The sequence below is a fragment of the Micromys minutus genome (assembly GCF_963924665.1).
Source record: "Micromys minutus genome assembly, chromosome: 31".
In the NCBI taxonomy this organism is placed as follows: Eukaryota; Metazoa; Chordata; class Mammalia; order Rodentia; family Muridae; genus Micromys; species Micromys minutus.
In genome coordinates this window covers 3,764,105-3,784,573 of record NC_137966.1, presented here as the reverse complement: position 1 = coordinate 3,784,573, position 20,469 = coordinate 3,764,105, and the positions used below count along the sequence as shown (strand labels likewise).

At 37.7% G+C, this 20,469-nt stretch overlaps 1 protein-coding gene across 1 annotated transcript; it reads right to left on the bottom strand.

The window, feature by feature from the left end:
* Nucleotides 1–591: 591 nt before the first annotated feature.
* GABRA6 (gamma-aminobutyric acid type A receptor subunit alpha6) lies at nt 592–18,057 on the bottom strand (the record flags this gene model as incomplete). The annotated part of the gene is made up of 9 exons (XM_080942276.1): nt 592–870; nt 6,727–6,986; nt 8,104–8,256; nt 8,643–8,786; nt 9,046–9,128; nt 9,203–9,423; nt 11,196–11,263; nt 12,210–12,328; nt 18,002–18,057. 9 exons carry the CDS (start codon nt 18,055–18,057, stop codon nt 592–594), a joined length of 1,383 nt encoding a protein of 460 aa, XP_080798402.1.
* Between the last annotated feature and the right edge of the window lie 2,412 nt (nt 18,058–20,469).

The following is a 20,469-nucleotide window of genomic DNA, read 5'->3' as shown; positions in this document are numbered from 1 at the left end:
TTTATAAATATGTATTATTTACGTGTATATAATGCCACATTTTATTGAGGTAAAAGAACATAGCAAGGTTAAAAAGTTATGTCTAAACTCAATATAAGCAGTCCAATGCCACTGAAGGTTCTTGTAAAATCGTAAAGGCCTCCAGCATGCTGCACAAACATACCAATAAATATTTAGAGTAGAAGCTAAGCTAAAATAAACAAATTTAAGGCAAGCTTTAGAGGGGTCAGCATGTCTGAGATTATCCTCTTTGTGGAAAATGTTATTCACAGTGACAACTAAAAATATTGAGCAACAAAGACAAAGGTTGGCCAACTCATTCTGAATCTATTTTATCCACATAAGCACTAATTATATTATTTTACTGTACAGAAAATTTGTATTTTCAGTAGGCTTCTAAATTTAATTTTGAAGAGTAACATTATTGCTTTTTGCCCAGACATGCTTATTTCATATTATGAAATACAGACATTTACTGTTCATACCATATCTGAAATTATATCAATTAAACCAACCTCAATAATTTGTGTTCTGTCAGTGAGGAAATTGGACAATGATAAATTACAGGGCTCAGCTTTTCCTGGCTGCAAATTACTCAACTGTACTGCTCACTTCCGTTGTATCTTTGGAGAGGTAAACTATCCAGTACACAAGGTTGAATCCCGCAAATGCTACTGGGAAGAGAATTCGAGAATATTGATCTATTTTGCTGGTGCCACCGGTGGCTGGTAAGAGCAACGGGGGAGTGACAGGTGTTGATTGTAAGATGGGCGCTCCTCGACTGAGGACTTTGCTGGCCTCAGAGGACGGCACAATTGGCAAAGTCAGAGAGCTGATTCTCTTCTTCAGATGGTACTTGGAGTCAGAATGCTGAGAATGAAAGGTAACGATCGTCAACACAGTAAAATAACAGAGATATTCCATCTAGAAAGGCACGAGTTTACCACTGACACATATTTATTAACTATCTGTGCTCACTCATCAACAAATACATGCTAGTATGTTATATCATCATTTCCTCAAAAGTTACAGCAAAGCTTTTACTCTGTGTGTGTGTTTGTAGTGCTAGAGTTTAAATGCAAGCCTTTGTGCATGTTAAATTATGTCTCTTCCAGTAAGTAACTCACCCTGCCCTCAAACAGACACTGAAGATGGGCATACATTCACACCCCCCTTATTGTGCTGTCTCAGAATTATCACTAAGATCTCATGTGTTCCAGGCAAGAGGTCTCTCACTGAACCACATAGCTCCAGCCTCATGTCAAAACCCAGTAGTTTGTTTCAGCCTGACATTGCAGCCATCAACAATAGCTGCTACACATTAAGTACATTTGGGCAATAAGATAGAAAGTTGTACTATTGGGAAAAATTGATTCAAGTTACAAAATCATACTTAATCTGCTAAGCCAACAAATGTGCATGACCAAGTATGGCTCTCTTGCTTTCACTGTCACAGATCTCTGTCTCTCTTTCTCCCCCAGCGTCTCTCTCTTTCTGTCTCTGTATCTCTGTCCTTCTCAGTATCTGTTCAGCCTCTGTGTATGTGTGTGTATCTCTCTTTTTCCCTCTCCACTGCCCCCACCCCATGTCTGTGTGTGTCTGTGTGTCTATGTGTATGTAGTGGGGCACATTTGTTTTATAAAATATGTGGACACTTACAACAAGGAAATCCTAGCTATGGTCACTGATCGTAGCCTTCTAGAAAAAGTTCTACCTTAAATCTTTATATTCTGTTGTAATGCATATTTTCCCATTTTTGTAAGAATCTGGGCAAAATGTATGCTGTACTTGTTGACAAATACTTGCCTAGAACATTTTCGTTGTGTCTTCTCAGCTATGTGTAACATGCCTTGCTTCCCATTCCTATTTCTTAATTTCTTCTTTTCTCAAAATTGCGTTGATAGATATGTTGATATAAAACTCACGAATCATCCATTGTCATCAATGAAGTCACCACCATACACGTTCCTGACTCGAGAGCTCCTGTAGCTTGGATCATATCTCTTCTAGATATAACTACTTCTATTTAGTCTTATCTTCTTTCTCACCAAGACATCTCTTTACTGATAAAGCCTCATTCTGTTCAAGCAAGAGTTCCTTCCTAGCCAGTACAGGGAGCTGAGCGTATTTTCAAAAATCTATGCTTAATCAACAGATGAATGAAAATGTAAATATTTTTTCTAGGAGTTGACAAGTATGATGAGGAAATTTTCACAAATAATTTTACTCACTCATTGAAAGCATCTTCGATGTCATATCATGCTCATTTTGGATACAAAAAAAAAAGAAAGAAAGAAAGAAAGAAAGAAAGAGAAAGAAAGAAAGAAAGAAAGAAAGAAAGAAAGAAAGAAAGAAAGAAAGAAAGAAAGGAAGAAAGAAAGAAAGAAAGAAATGGAGTAAAGAACCTCACTTAGACCTATGTGAACCGAGGGTTGGATTCAATTCAGATGCCAGAGACCCTGCCCTTGGCAGGTTTCATCTTCCACATCCCACCAGCTTTACCCAGGCTTTCTCAGGCTCTAAAATACCAATATTTTAGTTCAGATGATTTGCTTTTACTGGATGAAAGGACTTGTTTTACAAGGTACCAATAGCACCCTCATTCCAATTTATGACAGCATGTAGGCATTATCCAATGCCTGCTGGGAAAAATAGCTGTGTTTTAAATCCAGTTTGTTTCCCTGCCCAGTAGTAACTGGACAAGAGGTAAAGGGTTACTGGGTGCGTGGGGTTCCAACGGAAGCAAATGTAAAAATATGAAGGAAATGCAGGAGTTCTGTATTTAATGATGCACTTTGGATAAACAGAGACCTGATAGATTTGGAAGCCAGAGAATGCTAGGTGCCAGTTCAGAAGAAAGACATTGCGTTTCTGTAATGCAAAGAGAGCCAATTTTGCAAACCCCTTTAAGCTACAGGTTTGTATCAGACCCCACCTGCTCTATTGTAAGCCCAGCAGCTTAGGTTGATGGTAAAATAGGCTTTTGTCAGAGTCCAGATGAGGGCTCAGCTTGGGGCTGTCAGTGTTTTGAGTGGAACACCTGTGGTTTTGAAATTTTCCTAGGCTCCCCTGCTGCCGAGTGCCATCCTGCTCTGGGTATTTTTAGAGCACCTCTTTGTTTTAAGTAACATTATATTGCAAAGGTACCTTGAGTTAACGTAGACAACATGATAATTGATTATTCGATGCAGGAATAAGGCATTAAAGAAATTCTTGATATTTGCCTAGTATTTTAAAGGAAGAGGCCAAATATATAATCCCTATAAAATATTTTTTATTTATTTATTATCCTTTTATTTATGTAATTGTTCTGCCTGTATGTATGTCTGTGCCATGAGCTCACTGTGCCTCGTGACTGAGGAGGCTGAAAACTGCATTAAATCCCCTTGTACTGGAGATACAGATGGGTACCAGCCATCAATCAGGTGCAGGGAATGAACCGGCCCCTCAGCAAGAGCATCTAGTACTCTTAACCAATGAATGGGCTGTCCCTCAAGGGCCTACACATATAATCTCTTGACACACAACTATTCTAATCAAGTCACACAACTCAGTACGCAAAACAATTATTTATAGAACCACTCATTTGTATGCATGACAATAAGACAAAATTAAAAATAAACAAAGCAAGCAAACAAACAAACAAACAAACAAAAAAAAACCCAAAACAGTATTTGTAAATGGTGTTCAAAAACGTTAATATTATGGGAAAATTAGAAGTGCATTATTTTTATGAACAGTTTCTACTGGAGCAAGTATTATTTGAGACGATTGAGGACTGCAAAATGTCCTCTGAAAATTAGATTATTGGCATGTCTGGTACCTCAGTGCTGCTAAGGGATCCAGACTGGTTTTAGAAGGGCACAGACTGGATACCTGGGGGAGGATTTGATAGTCCCTCTAACAAACATATCCCCTAATCTACTCCGATATAACCAGGATTTTTAGGATGGAGCAATCATGGTGAACAGGCACCTAGGCCTTTATGCTTCTTACAGTCTTCAACAGTTTTATTTTCAGGGAGTACTGAATGGAGTTGAAAGGAATCTTAGCCAAGTTTGGAAAAGGAGAGGTAACTTTCAGCATCCCATCCTTCAGATATCTATGCATCGTTGAGTATAGCATATTCAGGATATGGCACATAACTGTACCTTGAAGAGGAAACATCAGAAAGAATGATTTCATTTCTGCCTCTAGGCCCAGGTTCCTAGCAATTATTTCAGAGCAAAGCTCACCTTTCTCTTTCCAGCTCTGAAATCATTCTTCTCGCAATGCAGACTCCTCTAAGATGAGCTAGACACTCTCTAGTGAATGCTTTCACGCTACTCCTTGTCTTAAGCCAAGCCTCTATTACAGTAAACCATAGACTGATTTCTCTTTTTGGCATTTGTTTCCTTACTGTACAAGCAGCTCCATGAGAGGTAAGATCATATGGTGATACAACATATTATGTATAAGGCACTTGACATATACAGAGCGTCTGAATAATTTACCATGGCCTCTCCACAAATGGATGTCAGTTGTAAAAAAAGCAAACAGTGCATAAGGTGGTGATTAGGGTGCAGTTACTCTCTCTTCTGGCTAATGACGTTTTGGTCAGTTTTATAGGCAGCTTTTACTTTCAGGTTCACAATGCTCTTGCCCCTCTTATGAGGAACACATGCCAGATTAGAAAAAGTACTAATGAAGGGAACCCAGTGGGGGGAGAGGGCTTAGACCTTTAAAGCAACAGGAAGCTACGAAATTAATATGTTTCACCTTCACCGTGGTAGTCTGGGGTTTCAATGACGAACTTTTCAAAATAATGTTTGATTGCAACTGAATAGGCATTTTTAAATGTCATGGTATTTGGGGAAAAAAATAAAATGCCCTTGCAATCATAATGTAGCATTGTATAGTGTAAACAGCCAGTGCGCAATTTATGTTTATTCCTCTCCGTTCTGTAAAGCCACTTGCCAAGTTTTGCCGTGGACAAATGAAATAGAAATGTTCTACGTAACCCCATGTATTCATTTTGCTACCTTTGGGGTTAGTATTTTTTTTTTTTTCGTTTTGATTAGTTTTGGTTTTAACTTTTACACTTTAGTCTTTCGGGAACAAATAAAAAATATCCTAATCGTTGTTCTCGTATATTTTGAGCAGAGAAGTTCAGGAAAGTAGAATTTTTCACAAAGACACATGGAATTCGCAGCAGGACTCGCTCTGAGGGGTTTAAGTGTGTTTTTCTTTAATGCAGTTTTCTACAGAACCTGCTCATCATGACACTCTTTTAGCCACATGGGATGAAGTTTATATATGAATACTTGGGATTTTACTTCCTGTTTTTTAATAGACTATACCTTTAACAGCCACAGTTATGGATAACTCTAGGTCTTCTCCAAATACTTGAAATCACGACCCCTGCTCTTGGTACTATATATTCTAATAAAATAAAATGAAGAAGATAATTATTTTTATTATTCTCCAACATTACAACTGTGAGTTTATTCAAAATCATTTCAGGTGCTTTTAATTTATCCTGTTTCTGCCGAATTTATCTTTCTGTTCTGCTCTAATTCTCTAACTTAGACTTAATCATCTTCTCTGGAAAAAAAATAAAAATAAAGCAAAAGCCTAGTGAGGTGGAGATGAATCAGGAAAATGTCCAACCTTTGCTTCACTTTCTCTGAGAAGAATAGATTTGAGCTCCACAGAGTGTATTATGCCTGCTGCTTTCTTTTTAGTAACCCTTTGCCAACCATTTCGAATTCTGGTAAATAATTCCTTGAAGACATGTGCCAGGTTCAATCGTAAATTTTGAGTCATGTAGATTAGATGTATGTATACATACAGATAGTTCACAATACAATTCACTTTTTCCACAAGTATAGGACCTTTTTAAAAAAATATTTGAAATTTAAGTTGCTTGGAAAACAACTTTCAGCCATGTCAAACTAAGCATAGGACATACTTTTGTTATACTTTTATTATACATATATATTCTATCTTTCTATATGTGTGACTATGTATATATGTGTGTGTGTGTGTGTATATATATATATAGTGTGTGTGTGTGTGTGTGTGTGTGTGCATTTGTTTCCTTCAGACGTTGATGAGGAGAGAACAGTACTAGCCTGTAACGTAGAGACCAACAATTCTCAGTTCCTGATTTTTCCACCAGGGCATATTTCTGGCAAACACTACGACATTTAAGAACGCCTACTCAGCTCTGACCTCTGAGATCGGATATTCCTTTTTGTAAAAGCAGGAAATTTAAAATGGATCAATAAATGTCTGCTCCCCGATCTTATTACCCACCTACAGTCTTCTCTTTCCTTCATCCAGAGAACCTATTGCCTTCTTCCCCTTATAATATGAAGAAGCTTCATGCCTCAAGAGTTGTTTCTTTTTCTTCAGACCCTGAAGCTTCGTTAGGACATTTTTTTTAACTTTATCCACCCTAGTGGCTATAAGGGAACCTGTTCAAGGGAAACTTCTAAAGGCTAAACCGACTTTTCTCATCTCCTTGGAGAGCCTAGAGTCTACCAGGACAAGTAAAGATAGTGAAAGAACAGCACAACTTTAGAGGGAAGATAAATGAAGGCTTCTCCCCAGCTTCACCCTGAGAAGTGAGAAGCAAAAATGCGCCTGGCAACTCGAGTTATATAAGTCAGGTTCAACAAGCACTGTTTGGGACTGCTCAGGCGCACGTTGCTGCAGGCTAACCATAGAAAACAAAACAATTACCACGACAATCTCAGCTTCCAGGGGTTCAGTTGCTTTAGACTTTGCCACAGGGGGCGCGGCTGCAGCCTGCGCTTGCCTTCCAGCTTTCTGTGACTGGACATTGGTGAAGTAGTTGACAGCCGCGAACTCAATGAGCGCAGAGAACACAAAGGCAAAGCAAACGGCTATGAACCAATCCATGGCGGTCGCATAGGATACTTTGGGTAGAGAGTGCCGGGCACTGATGCTTAAGGTGGTCATGGTTAACACAGTGGTGATTCCTGAAATGAAAAAAAAAAGATGGGGAAACACAGTACTTAGCGTCAGGAATCCTCCCGGTTGTGGTTTTTACTTGTTATAGTGCATCATCAACAATGTTACCATTGCGACAGCATCCCAACCTAGCGCGCTGACTCAGGAAATAAAATCCCCATAAGTATATTTGTCGAAATAAATTACAGGAAAACACGGATCATGAAGAGTTCTACTTGTTTCCTGCTTGTGGGGAAAAAATGTCACAAATTCCTATGATTTGAACTTTCAAAATCCTCCACCTTTGTTTTTAGAAGACAAGGTTATCTATCTTTCATTACAAACCAGGAATAGAAAATCAGTATGAAATTACGTCGCTCAATTATAGAAAATAAAGAAGTTTGAACGATGAAGTATTTACCCATGAAGAAAAGAATTCTGTCACCTTAATGCTGGGAGGTTTTCTGCCTGAATTGTGACAGGGAATTTATGTAATTGGTAGATATGCAAAGTTGATAGAAGTCATATGAAGACTTTTATTTCTGGTAATTTGACAAGTAGACCCAGTAATAATCACAATAAAAATAATCATAGATAAGTAATCCTAATAAATCATGAGGAAATAATCATTATAAACTATACATATTAGGTTTGTCATATAGACTTAAATTTATCACTGAAAAATGCAGGAAAAAGTGGATTTCTTCACTAATGGAAGTAAAAAACTTGGCGGAATTGTAGGAAATTTGTCAAGATTTACCTACTTTGGGATTTCCAAAATGCCAACTTCATTTTATTCAACCCAGTGAATGTGAGATATAGCTCACATGTGTGTATGTCCTGTATTAAACATTTCTTTTCAGATGGATAAGTTGGGGTTTTCCATTGAATTAGCACTGCCAATTCAGACACCCAAGTCTTTTTTGTTTTGTTTGTGCTTGTTTTTACTTTGTTTTGTATTTTTGAAGATTCACCGCACAACTTGCAAAAAAAAAAAAAATGAGAATCATTTTATGTGACCTATGACTGATTTGATTTTTCTTCGGCAAATTGAGAAAACTCACAGTTGTCACTACTCAAGGCCAAATCCTTAAGCATTAAGAAGGAAAAACAGAACAGAAATAGGGCACAGAGTATGAGGCTTACCAAAGACCGTTCTTGCTGGGACTGACTCCTTATTAATCCAAAAGGACACCTGGGAGAGGATGACGGTCATGATGCAGGGGGTGTATATCTGGATCATGAAATAGCCCATCTTCCTTTGTAAGTGGAAATGGACCATCATTATTATATATTCACCTGTGAGAAGGCATGCCCATTAGGAGAGTTGCTGGGGACAGTAAGACAGTGAGTCCTGTGACTACAGAACTTGTAAAATTTTAAAGTAGCATTGTCTGGAAAAATACAAGCAAACGTAAGGCTTAAAAATATATAAGAATGTTACACCGTCGGATGCAAAGAAAAGTACCAGTCTGTTGTTTTGGATGGCACCTGGTGTCATCAAGTTACAGAATAACTCATCCCAACACTGCACAAATGTTATTAGGTACGAAGCTTTTTGAAGCCATGGCGTCAAAATAGGAAATTTAGCCTATGACGTGTAATGTTCATGAAATAAAACAGTAGATATTGTGAAAGTTGTGTATTAGAGTTAAGCTAACATGATTTTTTTAAAGTATTCTCACCAGTGTTAGATTTAATAGTCTCACTGGAAACTGTTTGGCCGATCAAATCATATTGGAGGAGGCTGGAAGATTCTTCTGGGACTTCTACTGAGTACAGTGGTCCTTTTTTCCATGTATATATTATTTCACTTTTAGGATAGGCATCTGTAAATTTGAAGTAAATGACACAACACAGTGAACCTAAGTAAGTAGCTTTTTTTTCTTCAAAACAGTCATTACCTGACTTGAAAAAGAAGCAAACTTTGCTGCTTTAAAAAAAATCTCATTATCTGAAATTCCTAATAATTGGCAAAAATCATATTAATGAGCTCACTATGAAAGTTTCCTAGTAATATCTTCTTTCGTTTTTCAAGTTTCCTGCTAGAAGCAAATAAGTACATGTATCTGATTTCCAGAAACTTACAGCTCCCAAACTTGAGTGGACATGCGTGTCCATCCATAGGGAAGTTAACCAGTCTCATGGGGCAATCGGCATTGATGGTAAGCCTGCAGATATTGAACACATTGGTTACCATGGTGCACCCAGCCTCTGAATAGCAGAAGTAGAAAGGACAGCCCACCTCATGGTGTACAGGATGGTTCCATTCTGCATTAATCGGAAGAGCTTGTTTGGGGTGGTCATGTTGTGAGCAATTGACTTTTTTCCGTTTCGGAAGAAAGTGTCAGGAGTCCAGATCTTACTGACCATCAAATTATTTAAACTCAGAATCTCAGCAGGGCCTTTAAACTTCAGCCTCTCATCCGTCCAAGTCTGGCGGAAGAAAACATCCATTGTATACTCCTAAGGGAAAAAACAAATATTAAGACAAAGTGGGAAATGTCTATACACAATTCCAAATTTAATCAAGACAGCAAGTTCCACACCTATAATTTCTTAATGAAGCAAACAAACTTGATAGTCAATAATGATCTTAGAATCATTATTTTATCATAATCAATAAATGATTTTTAATCCTAGATAAGGATCTGGGTCACTCCTTGTTTTTCTCGGATTCACAAGGTTTTTAATACTATAAAACGTAGACATATTATTGGGATTGATCTTCCCCCTGCCTGACTCTTCCCAACATTTTCTTCCGTGTTCATCCAATCAACCATCTTTGCATATGTGGGCTTTCCTTTGCTGTCCCCCTTAACTTGAAAGAGGATGTTTATACCCCAGGCTTCCTGTTTGACATCCTACCTACCCATTCTTTCTCACACCTCATTCACCTTCAAAGTGGGCTCAGAGGACAACACTTCTACTCAGTGAAATTCCAATAATACAAACTTTCATTGACTGGCGGGACAATACTGCACAGTATGGATGTATACAATGTTGTTTTTAGAGGCCTTACAAGAAAACATTGCCATAATTATTTTTAAAAGAAAATTAAATATTTAATGTGAATACCGCAACTTTAATTTGTAAACCAAGGCTTTACAGGATAATGTTAATTTTTAAAATATAATTTTAAGGCCACCACAGAAGTCAAGGACAAATACCTTGCTAATATGCTGAAACATTGCATTAATTTTTGCCTACTTTATGCTACTCATTTCTATAAATAGTGATTAATTTTTAAAAGCATATTTCAACACAGGATATATCTCTATAGTCATCAACAACTCGCTGCAAGGATTCCATTACATGAAATAATCTAAAAAGAGACACATACAACGTAAAAGTAATTGAATCCCTGACTCCAGCACTGCAGTGTCATACTTGTTTATTCTTGAAATGAAGAAAAAAATGAAGCAAAAAAAGATACTAAAATAACAGGTGTCCTGGGTGTAGTGACTCTTCCTTTATGTCTTAGGATGTTTATTTCCCAGTGGAGCCTCTTCCTCACCCTCTGCAACTTTTCTGTATCTTCCTTCTTTCCTGTGTGTTTGTGTGCGTGTGTGTATGTATGTATGTATGTATGCATTTTCACATAAACTCTAAAGTACGGAGAAAAAAACCACCAAAAACTGTTCTGTGTATACAGAATTACAATTTCCTAAGTAAAAAGCTAATGGCATAATTTAAAACAGCTGTTTATGACAGTTTCTGTCTTGGTGTTTGTATTTTAAGTCCTGGGAGAAAGACTACCTGGAATCTGGAAAAATATCTTGATACACTCTGTTCAGAAAGACGACTTCAGGCTTTCACTGCCACTTTCCATAAATACCCTCTTACGAGTCCTACAGCCATCTGTACCTGGAACACAGTCTCCAGAACACCCACTGATGCATCCGCAATGTACAAGGTGGGAAGCATGAACCTATCCAAGTGACTCCTTCACTGTTTGGGCAAGATGAGCTCATGGTGATACAAAACAAATGATAGGCATGTCTCAGCGTCACACTCATCAGTATACTCTTACATGGCAAGACTCTTTAAAAAGAATTTCCCACTAGCCATTGCATGATGTGTGAATAGAAGAGAACCCATTAAAAACCAGCAGCACTAGTATCCCTCTCTAATGCAAACGCCTTTCCTGCAGAAGTGTGCATGTTTTGAACAGAGATAGATGGTAATGCTTGCAATCATTCGTCCTAGACCGAAATAAAAATACCCAACATACTCACCATCTCTACATCTGACACGGGCCCAAAGCTAGTCACATAGATGTCTGTTTTGACTTCTGTTACAGCACCTGAAATAAACCAAGGTCAGGGCTGTCAACTTGTGTGCTGCTAAGAGAGCATTGTGAGTCCACAAAAATGTCTGTCTCACATACCTGTAAATTAAAGCTTTCCCTGCTTCAACCCCTTTCTAGTGGATGCCCTTTAGTTTTTGAACCTCAAAAATTTACTCTAATTACTTTATTTTAAATTCATTCTGTTCACACTACGAGACTCACCAGGGTTATAATAACTATTATTACTACCATGACTATTGATAATAACTTATTGGTATTGATAGCTTTCAAAGGACAAATAGTAAGGGAACTGGGGCCCATATGGAAAAGTTATTTCATTCAACACTGTAAGTTAAGTACATTTATTTATTTATTTATTTATTTATTTATCTAATATCTATCTGTTTATTTATTTATTTTAGACAATGTTATTTAAAAAATCAGATAAACGTACAGATTTTTAAAAGCATCTTTGCATAAAACTATATGAATTATTTTTGTCAGTATTGATTTTTTTTTAAAGGTTTGTTAGTATGCATTGAAATCTTACTAGTTCCAATGAGCATAAAGTACAAAATGTAGCATGGAAATAGTCAAAGTTTTCTTGGTGTGCAAAGATTAAACATAATCTTTAAATACCAAGAATTGCCACAAGGCTACATTTATAAACACACACACACACACATACACACACACACACACACACACACACACACAAACAAATACACACACACACTCCTTCATTTGGGTTGGTAAGGCTTACATAGTTCAGATAACTTACATACTGTCAGTGACTGAGGAAGGAGTGAGGAATGGATGTCCATACACACATGGAGTCCTAGCAACCCTGCCCTTTACCACCTGGTAAGATACCTTCTTTATGACTCTTCTGGGTCTGAGAAGGGTTATGAAAGAGGAAGGAAAGTGCAAGTATTTGGTCTAATAAAATGCAGTGTCCTACCTCCAAATCCTGGCCGTAGACGGTTGTCATAGCCTTCCAGCAAGTTGTCAAGAATTCGACTGACATTTTCAAAGTAGAAGTTGCCTTCATCTTCACGTTGAGCTTGGGCATTTTCCAACCTGAAGGTGGGGAGTCAAAAATTCTCATACGTGGCCTCAGAGAAAATACATTGTTTCATGGGTGCTAGTTTATCCCATCATGGATACCAGCCACACTACCCAGTTTTGTCCTGTTTTTTTCACTATGCAATGTATAATTCACCCAGTGGCTATATATTCTCCCTCCACTCTAAGAGAAAAGGAAAAAAAAAAAAAAAAAAAAAAAACCGGAATACTTACCATAGTAAAATGAAGAGCCAGGAGGGAAACAACATCATTCTATGGTTCACTGAGATGCCTGCTTTCTGCCTCCCCTCAGCCAGACCTCCTATGACAATCAACTGGAGGAATCTTCCAAACCCTTCATATTCTTTATCCCACTCAGTAACCAGTCAGCAATCCAATGGGTGAACGGTTTGCCAAGAAATCCTTAAGGGATCCTCTTCTTCTATTTTGTCTTATTTCTGTCTTTTCTCATGGATTAGGTTTGTTTGCGGTCTTAGATTAAGTCCTGCAGATACCCAGCCTTCTCTGACTGGTTCAGTTGGAGAGTGGAGAGTCAGAGAAATGACAATAATTGACTAAGGCATCAGGGGAGATTAAAAGGAAGAAATCCACGGCTAGTTTTGGCATGGAATTAGCAGGGCCTGTGAGGAAATCTGGAAAGCAGTGGCATCTTGCTGATTGAAATTATGTTCCGATGGGCTCAGCCTTTATTATTTCCTTGGTTCACAGACTGATTCCTACATAGCCCTGACAAAAAAGCCAAATGCTAGGGCTTTTCCTGGGTTCTCTTTCTGATTTTCATTGGCTTTTCTGACTATATTTATCCTAGCAATTAAAAAAAAAAAAAAAATTAGTCCCCGCAGGTAACTGAGTAATAGGGAAAGAACTTCTTAAACTGTTTGTTTTATTTCAAATTGGATAGTTTATGTATTTACATTTCAAATGTTATTCCCTTTTCCACCTCTCTTCTCCAATACTTCCTCTCCTTCCTTCTATGAGGATGATCCAGCTTCCACCCACTGCCACCTCAACACTCTGGAATCCCCCACATGGGAGAAACAAGCCTTCACAGGACCAAGGGCTTCTCCTATTGATTCCAGATAAAGCCATCTTCTGCTACATATGTGGCTGGAGCCATGGGTTCCCCTGATGTGTACACTTTGGTTGGTGGTTTAGTCCTTGAGAGCTCTGTAATGTCTGCTTGGTTGATATTGTTCTTTTTCCTATGAGGTTTTGAACCCCTTCAGCTCCTTCAGTTCTTTTTCTAACTCCTCTTTTTTTTTGGGGGGGTGGTTCCTCGTGCTCAGTCTGGTGGCTAGCTGCAAGCATCTTAATCAGTAAGGCTAAAAGAATATAAACAAACCAACCAAACAAAACAGTATACAAGATCTACAAAATTGTAATTGTGTGTGTGTGTGTGTGTGTGTGTGTGTGTGTGTGTTTGTCTACATGAGGTGAAGGTCACATACACACATTCAGATGGTTATATATTTCACATGAAGTGAATCTCTCCTTCTAGTACCCCCAGTATTGGGTCAACAAGACCTGTTGTAAATAATATTACTGTGGATCCAGGAAGAGGAATGAAGTCAGGGACATGAAAATAGTGATGACTTCAGGAGATGTTGGATCATTTATTTAGCATTTTTGGCTACAAATGAAGCATCAGAACTCCCCTACAGAGAAAACTTCCTTCTTTTGGGCAGTATAAAAATATTTACCTTACACCCATTTCTTTTTTTTTTTTTGTTAGCAACAATTTGTTTTCTTTGTTCTTTGTGTTAGTAAGAAATCTAATCTCTTAAACTTCTTAACCATACTGATGTCAGTGCACTAGAATGTTTAAGAGAAAATGAAAAAAAAATTCCCTTTCCACATAGTATTTTGGTTTCCTACATGACCATACTGACACATCTCTGTGTTTATGAAATATATTATCTAAGACTATTAGCAATAAAAGCAAATATTAGACAGATAAAACTGTTGCTGGACACTAAATGGCATTTTGTAGATACAAAACAAAGTATGTGTGTGTATGTGTGTGTGTGTATACTCACACAAACATATATGTATGTATATATACAAATGAACAATCTACATGTAAGCATACAAACATAAAGAAATGAAATACCCACTATCTGTATAAAACTACATCTTCATCATACACATCTTCTAACTATATCTCTCCATTTGCCATTCCAAATCATAAGAAAGAAAGAAAGCAGTGGAGATATAACCCAGTTATTCCTAGCCTAGCATGCATGAAACACAGAACTACATTTCTAACACTGTACCAAGTCTGGTATGGAGATAAACACCTGTAACCCCAGCATTGGGAAGTTAGAAGATGAAAAGTCATAAGTTCAGAGGCATCCTTGGCCTCATTATGAGGCTGAAGTTAGCCTATGATACCTTTGATTCGTATTTCTAAGACAAATGATAAAACACAGCCCATACAGGAGACATGAAAGAAACCCCTAAATGAACACATTCAGAAATGTATAAAATATAGAAGAATTGTTATGTTATATAACTAGCCAATTAACAGGTAGTCTGAATTGATCTTGGAGTATTTAATTCCTAACAACTTGCAATAAAAATGTTCAAGAAGAATGAAAGATGAACATTGTTAATAAAAAATAAGATTCAAATGAAAAATAAACATGGTATGTGTTCAACTGTTGTTGTTAGGTAGGTCATTAGTTAATCAAATCTTGATGTCTAATGTGTTCCTTTCAAATGCAATGTTATATTGCAATTTAGTAATTACAGTTCTTCATTTTATGTGACTTTTATACACATTTAACAATATTTAGAAATTTGTTTGCTATAGAATCACATGGCTATTGATGTCTTTCAATGATACTAAACAATTATATCCCGTAATATTTTAAAATGTTCCTTGGAGGCCAGGCATTATCAATGATTGAGAATGACTGAGGAAAGCATGCTTGCATTAGCCTAGGGTTTCTAGTTATAAGCAAAACATCATTCAGTCTTTACAGACTATTTGAAAAAACCAGCACCGTCTTCAGTCCCATAAAGAAGGTGCAGCATCTTGGCAAAATCACTATCCTTCCATCACCATCCTGTGCCAAGTGAACCCATTCTTTACCTAATGGAGATTTGTCTTGACACCATGAAAATACCAGAGCATAGACTGAATTTTCACAAATAAATGTTTTAGCCATAATATATATATATATATATATATATATATATATATATATACCTCATATCATTATACAGTATGTGGTTTCATAATATAATATAGCAATAAAAAGAGATCTGCATTTTGAGGAAACATGGGGGCTTAGTGAGGGTTTTTTAAATTATATCTTGCCTGGGAATAAGGAGAGAATCCCCTTTTTGAAAAATAAAGGGGAGGGGTATATTACAAACCAGTCTTTAAAACCGTCACATACACATTGCAAAAAAAAAGGAAAATGTCTTGAAGAGACAGTGATGTCCCCTTCTTGCTGATGCATTTTCTGTTGTAACTGCACATGGAGGCTACAGAAAAGAATAACTAAAAGCTGTTTACTTCCTGAATACTGGGTATTCAGGTGATCACAGTGTCTAGTTCCCACTCCATACCTAGGAAGTCATTCTCGGTATTAAACTTCAGAGGGGTATTAAGGTAGTGTGGCACAGTATGACTAGGCAGACACTATGATTCCTATTGTCACAACTGCAGACGTGTGCAAAAGGATGTCTACAGTTCCATTGGTACTGAGAGCTATCTGTAATTCTGTTCCTTGGATAAATCAGCAATGCATGATCTTTGTAACTAGTTACACTGAGATAGTAAGTGACAGAATCAGGATTGAGACTCAAGCAAACATTGTCTCTCAAGAGTCACCAGGTAGCATCCAAGAGTGGTGAGCAGAAGTGAGGAAAACTGTCAGCCTCTGTGAAGTGAGGCTCTTCAGTCATTAGTCACACAAAGATGGGGTCAGCTTCTACAGGAGAAAATGAATGTCCTTTCATAAGCCATGGAGCAACATTCATGGATCTCATGTGGAGGAGGAAATGAATACGATACCCATGATCAGTGATCATTCTGCAAGACATGGAGACTATCTGGGGGATGTTTTAAGGAATAACTATTTAATAAGCAGTGTAAGTGGGTATTTCTATTTAAAAGCTCTGTTGGTTATTTTGGAGTCCTGTTGGGTAGAAGAATAGAAAGGATTTCTGGTAGAAGAATATACTTTGAAGGGATTATAAGGTGTCCTACTACACTGGACTAAAGGAAGGAGCAAGAGTGAAGGGCCCTATGATGATGGGCATTTATAGAACCCCTGCTGCACGGGAATCATAGGTACAGTTACTATCAATGCCTGCAAGTCATCTATGTTCACACTTGCCTTGCAAAGGTTAGAAAAAGGGACTCACCAAAATTATGCTACTACATCCAGGTCTTGAAGTTAGTTATAGTCTCCAATTCCAAAGTACAAACTTTTATGTACTGCACTTCATGCATGTCAGACCCAACTCATTTTCTGAAGTCATAGCTCCTAAATTTCCTGGGCCAGCAGAATTCTCTGTCTTTATTAAGGGGCACCTGCCATCTCAGTGGACTCTATCAAGATCCCTACTGGGGCTGAAGAGCAATAAGAGTAAAATTGCTTTGGGAAGCAATGGACAATAAAGGGACATTCCTATGGACTACTGCTTTAAATTGTTCTTGGCTTGGTTAGCAATGGAGGGTTGAGTACATTATAGGGCACTCTGTTGTCTCCAAAACCCGCTGACAGAAAATAGGCACTTCAAACCCGAAAACCCAAATACTGAGGAAATAGAAGCTATTTTTGAGGAGTATTGGTTTATATATTGGTTTAAAACTTGTAGTTTCTCAACTACTGTAAATTCTATTCAACTTTGATTCATTGAATATGTGATATATGTTGAGAATAGATGTTTTATGACATAGCACCACCCTCAAGAATGTACACATACTAGCACTCTAGTTATTGCTGATATAATATAGAAACAGTAAGCCATTAAGTAGTGAAAACCAATTATTAACAATGGGCAACAAAGATGCAAGGTGAAGAGGCAGCTGTGGCAGAGACCAGGGACTTGTGGTTATTTTATAGAAAAGTAGTTGGGCTTAAATAATATCGATGTTGTGAAGGCTGATTGTGATTATCAAGTCATTTGCAAAATGAAAACCCCAAAGTTGAGCACACCAATGAGAGATGTTCTTGATTGGGTCATTTGAGGTGAGAAAAATCCACCCTGAATCTGGTTCACATATGCTGGCCCACATAAAAGGGTATGGAAGAGGAAAGGTTTTTGTTTGTTTTGTCTCGTTGTTCTCACTCTCACTGGTGAGATTTTTCTACCGTGTTGCTGAGACATCCATTCACTGGTTATAGAAGATAAATTCTTCAGGATTCTAAAGTAAACTATGGATGATTCAGGACAATTGGGACTAATGAGACGGCCATTTTAAGCTAGTTCATATAGAGCTTGTAAGTTCCATGAATAAATATACTTTTAAGTATATCGACATTTATATCATTTAACAGTTCTGTTTTGATAGAAAACATGTCTCATACTAGACGTGTATAATCAATTGATTTGTCCCCTCTAGGTATCACCTCTCCATTTATAAAGTGGCCATATAGGTTATGAGGAGGATGGAATTAACATGGATGAAGTTGTTTCTCATGGTCATACCCATAGTAACCAGGAATATAAGAAGCGTTTACCAACAACTCCACAGTCACTGTCATTATCATAATCATTCTTTGCATTGTGTTTGACCAGATCAAATCTCTTTTTACTCAGGTATTCAGAAGTGGAGCTAAGAAAGTAGAGTCTCAATCAGTTACTCTGGCCACGGTAATAGGAGGGTGGGTTTAAATTAGTGCTGGCAAGAGCAAAGAAAAGTCTGTGGAAAGGAAAGAAAGGGACAGAAATGCAGCAGTCCTTTGGAAAGAAAGAAGAAGAGGAGACTCCCTGGGACCCCAAACCTTTCAAGAGCAATGTCCTGGATTTCTGATGGCACCGTTCACTTTTAACTCCTTCATAACTACCATGAGCTTCTCCAGGAAATCTCTGGATCTTTATTTTATTTTAAATTCATTGTTCCTCCCTAGGCAAGTTGAGTCAGTTTCTGGTACTGGTTTCTTCAAACCATGAGGCGGTCTTCCAAAGTGAAAGTAGAATTTCAGATTGTGATGACATAATCTGACCTTCAGAAGAGGCGTGCGACTCACTGGAGAGCAAACCTAAATAGAGGAGAGCAGTTGTCCAGCTTCCAGGGCTGAGGGGGACATCTAGCTAATTGGAATCTCACACCTCCATGGAGTAGTAAACTGTACAAACCCATGTGGGCCACCAGGGAACTAGTAGGATTTCTATACCTATTCCCTAGAATCTGCCTGTGTATCTATCTAGTGCTTGAAGAATACAAAGCGAAAGACCATATTTGTTTTGTTCCAGCCAAATGATAAGCTCTAGGGAGATGGTACAGAGGAACAGGCAGAATAGTTTTCAATTAAATGTGGATCCTGTCCAGTTTGGATAGGATACAAAGTCCAAACATACTGCCCTGTAGAGGGAAAACCTCAGAGACAGCGGTAAAAGAAATTGAAATCACATCACCCAAAATGTCATTGTTTTTCTTTTGAGTCAGGGTCTATCTCTGCAGTGCTGACTATTCTTGCTCTCTCTAGATGTATCAGGCTGGTCTGGAACTCACAGAGCTCTATCTGCCTCTGCCATCCGAGTGCCGGGATCAAAGAAAGGCATACTCCACCATGCCTATATTATATTGGTATTTTAAATAACAAAAAATTTCCCTGTAAGGATAGGATGTGTGAAATTTATTCTTCTACCTAAAGGATTCTATTTGAGAAATTGAAAAGCAAATGATGGGCACAGAGTACTTAGGGAAAAATAGAAAGAAATACCGATGGACACATCTGACTAGGCAAGTCATTATTATAGTACCAAGCATTAACAGCCGGATAATACTGATGAACCTTCCCCATCAACAGCCTCCATAGATTCTTACGGTGCTGTGAAAACTAGCCATCACTAAGAAGAATTCCAGGCTAGTGCTAACTTACGGTTTCCTCGTCTTCTGACTAAGGTGTATAATAGTGCCACTTTTTAAACCTTGCCTAAATTGCATCTTTTTAAGATTAAACTACTTTTAGTGTTGTACAATTGTGTTTGTTTTCTGATTTGAACTGCCTTCACTGATTTTATGACATTTATCAATATTATTATTCACTGTCTCATAGGTAAGTAGAAAGCTAATGGTGGATGGATGTATGGATAGATGGATGGATGGATGGATGGATGGATGGATGGATGGATGGATGGATGGATGGAAGGATGGATGGATGGAAGGATGGATGGATGGAAGGATGAGTGGATGGATGGAAGGAAGGATGGATGGAAGGATAAATAGATGGAAGGATGGATGGATGGAAGGATGGATGGAAGGATGGATGGATGGAAGGATGGATAGATGGAAGGATGGATGAGTGGATGGATGGATGGATGGATGGATGGATGGATGGATGGAAGGATGGATGGATGGATGGATAGAAGTGGATGGGTGGGTGGGTGGGTGGGAGGATGGGTGAATGGATGTATAAATGGATGGGTGGATGGATAGAGAGTTGGATGGATGGATAGACCGAAGACAGACAGATAGATAATAGATGGTAGTTAGATAGAGAGACAGATATCCCCTTGCTTTTACTTGCTCCATAATTTTTTTTAGTTTGCTACTTCATATGGTAGTCTGGTCAGAGAAATATTAAATAAGGTCAAATTTATTTTTGTTTCACCTTAGCAACATAGACTTGGCTATTTTAGAAAATATCCTTTACCAGGAGTTGAAATCTCTTTCACATTACTTCCGACAGTTTCAATTTTGAAAAACTTAGTTATCTGGAACATAGTGCTGAAAGGGAGCAACTGTGAGGACCCACTTATATTCCTAATTATAATGCAAGTCTATTTATTACCTAGTGATTTATAATATCTACTTCATAATTTAATAATTTGCTTCTCTACTAGAAAATGCTATTAGACTTTTATAATTATTACATTGACATTTCTTTGTTTATATCTACACCGTAATTACTATTTCTCCCCTTAAATTTCTTTGTATAATAGATGTTTCA